This window comes from Pan troglodytes, chromosome 20, assembly GCF_028858775.2.
Source record: "Pan troglodytes isolate AG18354 chromosome 20, NHGRI_mPanTro3-v2.0_pri, whole genome shotgun sequence".
NCBI classification, from domain to species: domain Eukaryota; kingdom Metazoa; phylum Chordata; class Mammalia; order Primates; family Hominidae; genus Pan; species Pan troglodytes.
The window spans coordinates 24,130,279-24,144,143 of NC_072418.2; the positions used below are offsets into that span (position 1 = coordinate 24,130,279).

Sequence of the window (13,865 nt, forward strand, 5' to 3'; positions counted from 1 at the left end):
GGATCACTTGGGGTCATGAGTTTGAGACCAGACTGGCCAACATGGCGAAACCCTGTCTCTACTAAAAATATAAAAATTAGCCAGGCAGGGTGACGGGCACCTGTAATCCCAGCCACTCTGGAGGCTGAGTTGGGAGAATCACTTAAACCCAGGAGGTGGAGGTTGCAGTGAGCCAGGATTGCTCCACTGCACTCCAGCCAGGGTGACAAGAGTGAGACTTCATATCAAAAAAAAAAAAAAAAAAAAATCAACAGTTCAGCGTCTAATGAGTAAAGAAAGACAATGTGGTAGATATATACAGTGGAATACTATTTAAAAAAGAATTTTTTTGAGACCAAGTCTCTCTCTATACAATCTCGGCTCACTGCAACCTCCACATCCCTGGTTCAAGGGATTCTCATGCCTCAGCATCCAGAGTAGCTGAGATTACAGGTGTGCACCACCATGCCCAGTTAATTTTTTGTTGTACTTTTAGTAAAGATGGGGTTTCTTCATGTTGCCCAGGCTGGTTTCAAACTCCTGGGCTCATGCAATGCACCTTGGCCTTCCAGAATGCTGGGATTACAGGTGTGAGCCACCACACCTGGCCTTTAAAAAAAAAAAAAATTCATTATTTTTAATCACATGGATTAAGCTGGAGAACATTAATTGAGATAAGGTTAATAGTTCATGATTTCACTTACACATGGATTCCAAAAAACATAACCTCATTGATGTAAAATGGTGACCATCAGAGGCCAATGTATTTAGAAAAAATGGGCTGGGCACGGTGGCTCACGCCTGTAATCCCCCAGCACTTTGGGAGGCTCATCACGAGGTCAGGAGGAGACCATCCTGGCCAATATAGTGAAATCCCGTCTTTACTAAAAACACAAAAATTAGCTGAGTGTGGTGGCACATGCCTGTAATCCCAGCTACTTGGGAGGCTGAGGCAGGAGAATCACTTGAACTGGGGAGGAAGAGATTGCAGTGAGCCAAGATTGTGTCACTACACTCCAGCTGGTGACAGAGTGAGACTGTCTCAAAAAAGAAAAAGAAAAAAGAGGGTTTGAATGATGTCTGTCAAATAATACATAGAGTTGAATAGAAGAAATAAGTTCAAGAGATTTTTTTGTACAGCATGGTGACTATAGCTCATGTTTTTGTATTTTTGAAAAGTGGTAAGACAATGTCATGTGGTCTCACCACAAAAACGTTAACTATGTGAAGTATTAGTTACCTAGAACTAATCACCTGACAATGTATATACACTTCAAAATATTATGTTCTACAGAAAAAGTACACATTTTATCTGTCAAGTTAATTTTTTAAAGCTTTATAGAAGGATAACAATGTGTCAAATACTGTCCGTGTTTTTGTCATAATCTTGGTTGAATAGTATCAAGATATATAGTTTTTGTGTTTTTATCATTTGTCAGTCATAACCGTAGGAACTCCAATACTTAACAGCATGTTCTGGACCCAGCACATTGCATGGAAGAAGCTTATGTCCTTTAGGATTTTTACTTTAAGCTCCGGGCACCTGGAGTTTCTGGTGCTGATGGTAATGGTATGAAAGACACTCAAAGAGCAGGTGTTGCTTATGGTCCCATGACTGGCCACTCTGTGAACACAGTAAACTAGTTTGCATGCAAAGTAACAGAAAATGTTTTAATCCAAACGCTGTCATGATGCCCAAAATTTATCCAGAAAAAATGACCAAGGAGTTGGCTGCATTTCAGGGACAGAAAATAAAAACTGTAGACTAAACTTCACCCACTTAAAAAATTATATGAGAAATTCCTCCAAATTGTAATATCAATATGGAAAAGCAATATTCTTTTAAGTTTCAAATTCACAGAGCTCATTATTTTGTAGTGTTATACTTTTATTATATAAGTATATATTTTATAAAAGTATGTTATATAATAAAAAAATTTAAAATTGTTCGCTTACCATTAACTCTCTTAAAAATTTAATTTCTACATTTTCTTGCAAATTTTATGTTTGCCACACTTTAAGAATCTAATTTTTTTTTAACAAAGAACAACTATTCTGATTTAATCTTCTCACCTGTGGACAATGTATGCTTTTATCTTAACTAATCCAAAAGTTATATTGATAACCGAACTCTCCAGTTAAAAACAATTATTCAGCTCCCTCTCCCTCTCCCCAGGGTCTCCCTCTGATGCCGAGCTGAAGCTGGACTGTACTGCTGCCATCTCCGCTCACTGCAACCTCCCTGACTGATTCTCCTGCCTCAGTCTGCTGAGTGCCTGTGATTGCAGGCGCACGCCGCCACGCCTGACTGGTTTTCGTATTTTTTTGGTGGAGACGGGGTTTCGCTGTGTTGGCCGGGCTGGTCTCCAGCTCCTAACTGCGAGTGATCCACCAGCCTCGGCCTCCCGAGGTGCCGGGATTGCAGACGGAGTCTCGTTCACTCAGTGCTCAATGGTGCCCAGGCTGGAGTGCAGTGGCGTGATCTCGGCTCGCTACAACCTCCACCTCCCAGCCGCCTGCCTTGGCCTCCCAAAGTGCCGAGATTGCAGCCTCTGCCCGGCCGCCACCCCGTCTGGGAAGTGAGGAGCGTCTCTGCCTGGCCGCCCATCGTCTGGGATGTGAGGAGCCCCTCTGCCCAGTCTGGGAAGTGAGGAGCGCCTCTTCCCGGCCGCGACCCCGTCTGGGAGGTGAGGAGCGTCTCTGCCCAGCCGCCCAGTCTGAGAAGTGAGACCCTCCGCCTGGCAGCCGCCCCATTTGAGAAGTGAGGAGCCCCTCCGCCCGGCAGCCACCCCGTCTGGGAAGTGAGGAGCTTCTCCGCCCGGCAGCCACCCCGTCCCGGAGGGAGGTGGGGGGTCAGCCCCCGCCCAGCCAGCCACCCCGTCCAGGAGGTGAGGGGCGCCTCTGCCCGGCCGCCCCTACTGGGAAGTGAGGAGCCCCTCTGCCCGGCCACCACCCCATCTGGGAGGTGTACCCAACAGCTCATTGAGAATGGGCCATGATGACAATGGCGGTTTTGTGGAATAGAAAAGGGGGAAAGGTGGGGAAAAGATTGAGAAATCGGATGGTTGCTGTGTCTGTGTAGAAAGAGGTAGACATGGGAGACTTTTCATTTTGTTCTGTACTAAGAAAAATTCTTCTGCCTTGGGATCCTGTGACCCACAGGATCCTGTGATCCTGTAAGGATCTATGACCTTACCCCCAACCCTGTGCTCTCTGAAACATGTGCTGTGTCAACTCAGGGTTAAATGGATTAAGGGCGGTGCAAGATGTGCTTTGTTAAACAGATGCTTGAAGGCAGCATGCTCCTTAAGTGTCATCACCACTCCCTAATCTCAAGTACCCAGGGACAAACACTGCGGAAGGCTGCAGGGTCCTCTGCCTAGGAAAACCAGAGACCTTTGTTCACTTGTCTGCTGACCTTCCCTCCACTATTGTCCTATGACCCTGCCAAATCCCCCTCTGCGAGAAACACCCAAGAATGATCAATAAAAAAAAAACACAACAACAATTATTCAGTGCATTAAAAAATACCAACTTTCAGCTGGGTGCAGTGGCTTACGCCTGTAATCCAAGCACTTTGGGAGGCTGAGGCAGGTGGATCATATGAGGTCAGGAGTTTCAAACCAGCCTGGCCAACATGGTGAAACTTCGTCTCTACAAAAAATTAAAAAAAAAAAAAAATTCAGCCAGATGTGGTGGCAGGTGCCTGTAATCCCAGCTACTTGGGAGGCTGAGGCAGGATAATTGCTTGAACCTGGAAGGCAGAGGTTGCAGTGAGCCCACATTGCACCACAGCACTCCAGCTTGGGCAACAGAGTGAGACTCTGTCTCAAAAAAAAAAAAAAAAAAAAATCCAACTTTCTCGTCAAAATTTACAAAGTACCATGTGAAATGAAACGGCATTAAGACAACAGTGAGAAAACTGAAGCCATAACACAGAAAAAGGAGAAGGGCTGTGCTGCATACATAGCTGGGATACACATAATAAATACAGAGAAATCTGAAGATAATTAAGAAATAAAAGATGCAGAACTTCTCTTTAAATTCAGCAAGATTCAGCATTGCAGCCTGGAAACTATGTCCTCTCCACATGAAGAATCAATTTTATTTCTTCACCACTGATGTTTTCCAGCTCTGAATTGAAGTTACAAGCTAACTTTAGCAGGAATACTTATGGCTTATTATGGAGCATCTGTTACACAGCAAGAACTGTCATGTATGTTTGCTACATTTAAATATAAAATCATCCTCACGACTTATAAAGCTTCCCTAGTACTTACCTGAACAAACTGACTCAATAAATAAATTTACTTATGTCAATTATAAAAAGTGAAAAGAAAAATAACTAAAGGGCTATAGAGTTCTCCAACTAAAAACAAAATGAAGTGTTCTAACTAAATAAAATGTAACTTAATACACTAATTGTGGAATTACATTTAAAAATTTTGTATGCACTAAATTTTGTAAAAATTATTCTTATAATCACAGACCAGCTCACATAATGAATACTTCATAATCTGTAAAATATTTATATGAAAAAAGATACAAAATAATTAGGGGTCTGTCATGAGTACCAGGCAAGTATAAACAGAATTTTCATGGGGAGATTCAGAACTATAAGCCACAGAATGTACAGTAATAAATTCAATACAAAGCGCAGAATACATTTTCTTTCAGCATTTTTGAGGTTTTTAGTTTTCTAATAGTCATCTTGTTAAAATGATTTGTTTTGTTCAGTATTGCTTTTTTCTTCTGAAAACAGGTACAAATTCATACACACAAACTCACTCTAATTTTCTTACACTTAAGGTTTATCTTTAGACTAACATATATTTAACTATATGTAAAAACTAAATGTCTGCATGTGTTTGCAGGCAGACAGGAAACATGCTCAAAAAATAAATATTAGAAAACTTTAAAAATACTTATTCAGGCCTCAGAAATGTATGGATTTTATTATACTTCTACATAACTTTTATTATGACCATAAAAATAACACTGTAATCAATAATTTAATTTTACATTTTAAAATAACAAAGTATAAAACTGGATTGCTTGTAATACAAAGGATAAATACTAGAGGTGATGGATACCTCATTTACCCTGATGTGATTATTACATACTGTATTCTTGTATCAAAATATGCCATAAATTGCATGAATATATACTCATATTATGTACCCCAAATAATTAAGAAAAATAAATTTAAATAAAATAAACATTTGGCTGGGCACGGTGGCTCATGCCTGTAATCCCAGAACTTTAGGAAGCCGAGGCGGGTGGATCATTTAAGGTCAGGAGTTCGAGACCAGCTTGACTTACATTATGAAACCCTGTCTCTACTAAAATACAAAAATTAGCTGGGCATGGTGGTGGGTGCCTGTAATCCCAGCTACTTAGGAGGCTGAGGCAGGAGAATTGCGTGAACCCAGGAGGTGGAGGTTACAGTGAGCCGAGATCGTGCCACTGCACTCCAGCCTGGGTGACAGAGCAAGACTACCTCTCAAAAATAAAATAAAATAAAAACAAAAATTTAACCTACAGAAATAATATTCTTTAACTTATTTGCAGTCAAAGCCACTAGCAAAAGAGATTACTAGAGATGTTAATCCATTATGTTACCAAATAGTATACTGTTACCATGTTTTACGTACACCCTTGAGTAAGGTGGAATTGGTTAATGTCTGTGGCATAATAACACTTCATTGAATGCACAATAGTATTTAACATGTTAAAAAGGTTGAATATATTAACATCACATATAATCTGAAATTTAAAAAATATACCGCATTTTATATAAAAGTATTAGTACAATATACTAATTTTAATTTACTTATAAATGAAATTTTCTCATAATGCACAATATTACTCTGAATGCCTAACGCACACATTGCTTAATATTATAAGTTAACCATAAAAGTCTCTTCACTTAGATTTTCATCATACATCTCATATTTTAATGTCTTTTTCATAGCAAAGTTTATAAATAATGCTCACCTAATAAAAAAGAATCTCTCATATCTGATGCAGCAACAATTGATCACATGCTTTCACATGTAAATAGGAGTGAAGAAGCAGCAGGAAATAATTTAAGAGTTGAATTACATTATTACTCACTTTTCAAAAAATCTAATTTTTTCAAAAAGTTAAGCATACTTTGAATGCAATAACTGCAAAAAATTTCTACTTTTAAAGTTATATACAAATATTTTACCAATTTTAGTTTTAGATTTTCTATACTCAGCACTCTGATTTAGTAAAATACCTGAAGCATCAGTGCCTTACATATTTCTACTGTAAATTCTCTGATATTTACACAGACTTAATTTTTGATTAAAATTTTTAAAAAATTTTTCCTGTATCTGCAAAAATATGTTTTAGTATGAACTCTCTGGTGTTTTCTAAGCTGTAGTTTTTGAAAAAGTATTTTTCCAACTTTATTACATTCGCACATTTTTTTTCAATATAAATTCCCTGATATTGAACAAAGTTTGAGCAACTGCTTCAGAGGTTTCCTCTAATACAAAACGTGTACAGTAAGATCTGTGATACAAGTAAACATATTACAATTCTACTACAATGTTCTTCTTCAAAATACTCTTCACTTTAAAAGCTTATGTTTTCTTAAAGATATTTTGACAGTAGTTGCACTTATAATGTTTTTATTAAGTATGAACTCTGATGTTGAGTAAGACGTGAGCATGTATTAATGGCTTTTTCACAGTCTTTATATTTGTACAATATTTCTCAAGTATAAATGCTTTCCTGTGAAGTAAGGTGTGAGCATTAGTTAAAAGTTTTGTCACACTGTTCACACATGTAGAAGTTTTCTCCAGTATAACTTATCTTACCTACAATCAAGTGTGACAACCATTTAAAACTTTATCACATTCTTCACATTTCTAGGATTTCTCAACACTATGATTTATGTTTTGAAAAGTTTGAGGTGTTTTCAAAGCACTGTCACATCTTTCTGGTTTGTAGAATTTCTCTCTAGTATGAATTATCTTATGTCTGTTAGGAATTGAGAATTTATTAAAGGCTTTGCCATATTCTTCACAGTCACAGGAGTTCCCTCCAGTATGAATTTTTTTATGTTTAGTAAGAGTTGAGGACTGGTAAAAGGCTTTGCCACATTTTTCACATTTGTAGGGTTTCTCTCCAGTATGAGTTATTTTGTTTAATAAGGCTTAGGGACTGGTTAAAGTCTTTACCACATTCTTCCCATTTGTAAGATTTCTCTCCAGTATGAGTTATCTTATGTTTAGTAAGGGTTGAGGATCGGTTAAAAGCTTTGCCACATTCCTCACATTTGTAGGGTTTCTCTCCAGTATGAATCATCTTATGTGCAGTTAGTTGTGAGGACCGGTTAAAGGCTTTGCCACATTCGTCACATTTGTAGGGTTTCTCTCCAGTATGAATCATCTTATGGGTAGTAAGGTTTGAGGACTCATTAAAAGCTTTGCCACATTCTTCACATTTGTAGGGTTTCTCTCCAGTATGAATTCTCTTATGTTTAGTGAGGGCTGAGGACCAGTTAAAGCCTTTGCCGCATTCTTCACATTTGTAGAATTTCTCTCCAGTATGACTTGTCTTATGTTTAGTAAGGTATGAGAAACGGTAAAAAGCTTTGCCACATTCTTCACATTTGTAAGGTTTCTCTCCAGCATGAGTTATCTTATGTGTAGTAAGGGTTGAGGACTGGTTAAAGGCTTTGCCACATTCTTCACATTTGTAGGGTTTCTCTCCAGTATGAATTATCCTGTGTGTAGTAAGGTGTGAGGACCGGTTAAAAGCTTTGCCACATTCTGTACATTTGTAGGGTTTCACTCCAGTATGAATTCTTTTATGTGTAGTAAGGTGTGAAGACCGGTTAAAAGCTTTCCCACATTCTTCACATCTGTATGGTTTCTCTCCAGTATGAATTATCTTATGTGTAGTAAGGTGTGAGGACCGGTTAAATGCTTTCCCACATTCTTTACATTTGTAGGGTTTCTCTCCAGTATGAATTCTCCTGTGTGTAGTAAGGGTTGAGAACCAGTTGAAGGCTTTGCCACAATCTTTACATTGGTAGGAATTCTCTGTAATATGAAATCTTTTATGTTGAGTTAGGTGTAAAAGCATGCAAAATGATTTTTCACATTTTTTACATTTGAAAGGTTTCTTTCTAGTATGTCTTATCTTATGTCTGTTTGAATTTGAAAATGTATGAAAGACTTTTGCAGATGGATCACATTGAAATATGTTGCTCTGGGTAGTTATCAAACACTGGTTTAATTTGTTATCATGTTCTTTGTGCACTTTACACTCATCCACACTTTTATAGCCTTTTTGTAACTGTAAATTGTCATGTCCATATTTTCCATATTTTTTCAGAATCGCTTCTTGAAAAGAATCTTTAATGTCCTGCTCTGCCCAAAGGTCTTGGGGAAAATGAGAACATATAACTGAAAGAAATAAAAATAACAAATTACTTTACTTACTAGACACAGATAAATATAGTTTACAAATCTAACCTCTAATATACAAACTACATAAATAAGATGGCATAGGAAAATACCAAAGGCCCTCATTCCTTTATAGACATATAAGTGTAAAAAAAAAAAAAAAGCCAACCAAATTACATCTGAAAAAAATTTATAAATGAGTTAAGTGTGTGAAGTGCCCCGGTGAGAACAATGCAAAGAGCCACTTAGAAGTAAAAGTCTGGACATTTACCCAACACAGCTCTTTCTGCTCCCCAATATAACATACTGTCTTTAGAAGTAAATTGCCAACTTGTTTTTAATGACAAGTAAAATACTGGCACATGTATCTTTATTACTTGCTTCTAGGAGCCTTTCCAGACACTGGTTTGTGTCTCTCTTGAAATACAATGCTGAAAGAAATGGTGGTATACTTTGGAGTGACAGTTTTAACTTTGCTGAGACCAAAGGTAAATGTTTCAGCAACAGAGAGACTGCTGTACCACAGACAGAAAACAGGTGTAGCACGTGATTATTATTAAGAAGAAACATGAATAAACTCCTTTAACTAAAAGAGAAAGACAAAATTTCAGACAAGACACATTCTAAGAACATGTTTGAGAGACTCCCAGAATCTCTAACCAAGACGATTGTTCAGACTATGCCAGGACAAAGCTACATTATAAAGATTGTGACAGGTAGCCTTTTTTAATGTCCAAATTTCAATCAAGGATTACAATGTATACAAAATAAGGCAATATGGTTCCATAAAAATATAAAATTTTCAGAAAGAAACTATAAAAAAGATGTATACACATTGATTTTAAAAACTGAAAATAAATTGAATAATACTCAGTGAGTGAAACAGGAAGACAGAGAACTATAGAAAATCAGAAAAACGAAGAACATAAATATTTAGAATATCAAAAAAACAAATTGTGGAGGTAATAAATATAAAAAATAGCTGAAAAATCTTGAAAGAAACGATGTAAAGATGAAGAAGCTCAACAAACAAACTAGGAAACACACAAAGATACTTATAACAAACACATATATAAGCACAATTTCAAAAGTCACAGACAAGAAGGGAACCTTGGGAGCTGCAACATAAAAGTGACGCGTCATTTGCAGGCGTAGTCTTATGAGACAGCCAGTGAATTGTCAACAAAAATTTTGCAGGCCAGAAGGGAAGTGTGTAATAAAGTCAAACTCCTGTAAAATACAGCGATCAAGTAAGCATAACATCATCAGCAAATCTGTCCTGCGAAATAAGAAGAAAATAACTTTCAAAAGTAACAAAATTCTGAAAAGTATATTGGAACTCCATAAACCCTACATACAAAATGTACTGAAAGCAGTTGCTTCTATTGAAAATAACATGATTCAACAAAAACAACACAGTCAAATAAAAATCCATTACTTTCGGGAGGGGGGAGGGATAGCATTAGGAGAAATACCTAATGTAAACGACGAGTTAATGGGTGCAGCACACCAACATGGCACATGTATACATATGTAACAAACCTGCACGTTGTGCACATGTACCCTAGAACTTAAAGTATAATAATGAAAGAAAAAATAAAAACAAAACAAAACAAAAACAAAAAACAACAAAAAAATACATTACTTTCTGGGAAAGATTATATGCACATATATACTTTTACTTCTAAGTATATGCACATACACCAAAATGGAATTTCTTAGCATTATCATAATGGTGCAGAAAGCATTTTTAATTATTCTCTAAAATTTGAAAGTGAAAATCAGAGAAATCATTATAAACATCTGTTAATAAATATACAACATAAAAAGATATAATTAGCAAAATCAATGACAGATTTGAGGGGAGATGTAATGAGAAAAAAAATGTGCATGCAACTGAAGTTCCTTTTTACCAGATTGAAATATACTGTTATATCTTTTAGAGGTTTACGTAATCCCCAAGGTCCAAAAAAGAACATGTGTGTATAGATACACAAAACAAAATAAGAAGTAAAAGCATATCAATATAAAAATAAAAAGATACAAAGACAGAGAGAAAATGAGTGACCAAGATATAAGAATCAAATAAAACAATTAATAAAATAACATTAGTATGTCTGTTTCAGAAAATTATTTAAATATGTATCTTTAACTTTCCAATCAAGAGACATACTTTCAATAAAGAGATTTATTTAAATATTTTAAAAACTGAGATCCAACTTGCCTTTCTACGACAGTAAGCTGAGATCTATTGATTAAAAAAAAACTGAAAGTGGCAAGATGGATGTAGATATTGCATGTAAATATTAACCAAATGAGAGAAGAGGTCAAAATAATATTACATAAGCTACATCTTACATGAAAAACTTTCATATTTTATAAAATGTACTGCAAGTCAAAACTGCAAAGAGACAAAGAAGGGCATTAAACAATAATAGATTCATTTACTGATAACCTAAGTCAAATGTGTGTGTGTGTGTGTGTATCTCACATTAAGGTTCCAAATACATAAAGCAAATATTGATAGAACTGAAGAAACATCTAGACAGCAATACTATAGTAGGACATTTCAAAAACTTACTTTCTGTAATAAAAATATATCAAAACAGAATATTTGTAAGTGAAGAGAGGACGTGAAGGCAGTATAAAACAATTATTTCTAACAGAGGTATAGAGAAGATTCCTCAACAATATCGGGATACACATGCTTCTCAATTGATCATACAACATTCTCCTTAATAGACCACGTTAGGCCAAAAAAGAAGTCTTAACACATTTGTTAAGACTGAAATTGTATGGATTATATTATATGAACAAAATGGGAGTATAATAAGAGAAAAACAATTAAAAATTTACAAATATATGGAAATTAAACAACACACTCTTGAGCATGCTCCTGTTCAAACATAGAAATAATAGATATTTTGAAAATGTCCATACTTTTCAAAGTAATCTACAGATTTAGTGCAATGTTGTTAAAAATTTCTCATTGCATTTTTGAGGAACTAGAAACAACAACCCCAAAAGTATATAAAATGTCAAGAGACAATAAAGTACCCAAGAGTCTTCAAAAAAAAGAAAATGTTGAAGGCATTATAGTTCCTGATTTAAAAGCACATTGCAAAGCTACATAATTAAAACAATTTGGTATAATGGTTAAAAAGTAGACTAATAAAATAGAATGCCACATCTATAGAAACTTTCACATATATGGTTATATGAAGAGTTATTTTCATATCCATAATTATTGCAGCATTTTTTACCAATAGGTAAAAGCAATGCAAGTTTCTTTCCTTTTTCTTTCCTTTTTTTTTTTTTTTTTTTGAGATGGAGTCTTGCACTGTTGCCCAGGCTGGAGTGCAGTGGCATGATCTTGGCTCACTGCAACCTCCGCCTCCTGGGTTCAAGTGATTCTCCTGCCTCAGCCTCCTGAGTAGCTGGGACTACAGGTGTGTGCCACCATGCCTGGCTAATTTTTGTATTTTTAGCAGAGACAGCATTTCACCATGTTGGCCAGGATGGTCTCGATCTCTTGACCTTGATATCCGCCTGCCTCAGCCTCTCAAAGTGCTGGGATTACAGGCATGAGCCACTGTGCCCGGCAATGCAACTTTCTGTCACCAAATTATCCAATAGATATAATTTGCAATATAAAAATACTGGAATATCATCCAGGATTTAAAAAGCAGGAAATATTCTAATAACTCTAAAAATAAAGCTTGATGACATTATGCAAAATAAAATGAGCTAGCCACAATGAGACAGAGATTGTATGAGACACATGAAGCAGTCACATTCTTAGAAATAGAAAACAAAGTGGTGTTTGCAAAGTGCCAGAACATCAGACAAATTGGTTGTTGTACATTGAGATTTAGCTTTGCAAGATAAAACATTCTAGGGGTATGCTGTATAACATTATCAATATAATTAAGAGGAATAAACAGAATATTAAAAAATATTTGATAATGGGCCTGGTGCCGGGACTCACATCTGTAATCCCAGCACTTTGGGAGGCCAAGGTGGGCGGATCACAAGGTCAGGAGTTCGAGACCAGCCTGGCCAACACAGTGAGGCAAAAGAATCACTTGAACCCAGGAGGCGGAGGTTGCAGCGAGCCAAGATCCCGCCACTACACCCTAGTCTTGGCGACAGAGCGAGACTCTGTCTCAAAAAAAAAATTTGCTAATATTTTATGTGTTTTTGACAAGTAAAAATGAACAATTAATACCAAGAAAGATACAGTTACAATAGTTTCAATATTATCTTCAAATCCCAAAGTGTTTCTCCCACATAGAAGTAATGTAGATTCACAACAGATATTGAAATTAGGAGAATTTTTATAACTGGTCACCTAGCCAAGATTGAACGACCATTTACAACAAACCTACACAACAAATATACAAGTCATAAAATAAACAGAGATGATATTTGTAGAGGCAAACAAACACAGAGGTAATTATATTGGCAGTAGACACATGGCTGATTTATATTTGATTTGGCTAGACACTGTCTTAAATTGTACAGAGTTAAACACTGTCATACACAATGACAATATAAAATAAAACACCAAAACACAAGCAACTGGTGTTAGGTGTCATACCTTAAAATATATAACACAATATAAAATATATATATAATATATATAAAATATATAACACAAAATTAAAATATGGAATGTAAAACGTATTGGATGCCATCAAGTAGATCAATATATTCATCAAATGAATCTTAGAAGAATATAGGGAAAAAGTAATACAGAGGTAACTTGAAGACAAAAAAGGCTGAGAACTTCCCAAATTTTGATGTAACAAAAAAATTTCTAACCAATATTTAATTCAAAATTATTTTACTTCAAAAACAAGATAAAAATAAGGTTACTTTCCAAAATAAAAATTCAGGGCATTTATTACAACTACCACAGTCCTACATAAAATGTTACATGATGGCCAGGCACAGTGGCTCAGGCCTGTAATTCTAAAGCTTTAGGAAGCCAAGGCAGATAGATCACTTGAGACCAGTAGTTCAAGATCAGCCAGAGAAACATAGTGAAACTCTGCATATAAACAAAAAGAAATGCTAAAATGAGTCCATTATGTTGAAGAACAAAATGATGCCAGAAGTATCAAAAAAAGTATAAATATAAAACTCTCTATTAAATGTAAATACAGACACATATAGAATTTTTTACTATCATAATGATGCACATAAAACCCTTACAGTTCTTCTTTAGATATAAAAAACAAGATATAAATCTGCATAAATCTGTTAATAGATACACAATGTAAGATAATATGGTTTTTAATATTAATAACTAATTGGAAAATATAACAACAGGTTTTGTACCTAATTGAAGGTGTGATGAGATTAAAATACATTGTTTTAACTTTAAGATGTTTTATGTAATCTGTTTTTCAATATGGTTACATTATATTTCAAGAT

General features: G+C 35.7%; 1 protein-coding gene and 1 pseudogene across 1 annotated transcript in view; both read right to left on the reverse strand.

The window, feature by feature from the left end:
• On the reverse strand, window positions 1,306-1,777 carry PANTROV1R-PS269 (vomeronasal 1 receptor panTroV1R-ps269 pseudogene; annotated as a pseudogene).
• The window catches only part of LOC455894 (zinc finger protein 100), a 47,576-nt gene continuing 38,196 nt past the window's right edge, over window positions 4,486-13,865 (reverse strand). The window contains 2 exon segments of the mRNA XM_054672864.2: window positions 4,486-7,158; window positions 7,160-8,426. Of these exon segments, the coding sequence (XP_054528839.1) occupies window positions 6,882-7,158; window positions 7,160-8,426 (1,544 nt within the window). The 3' untranslated portion in view covers window positions 4,486-6,881.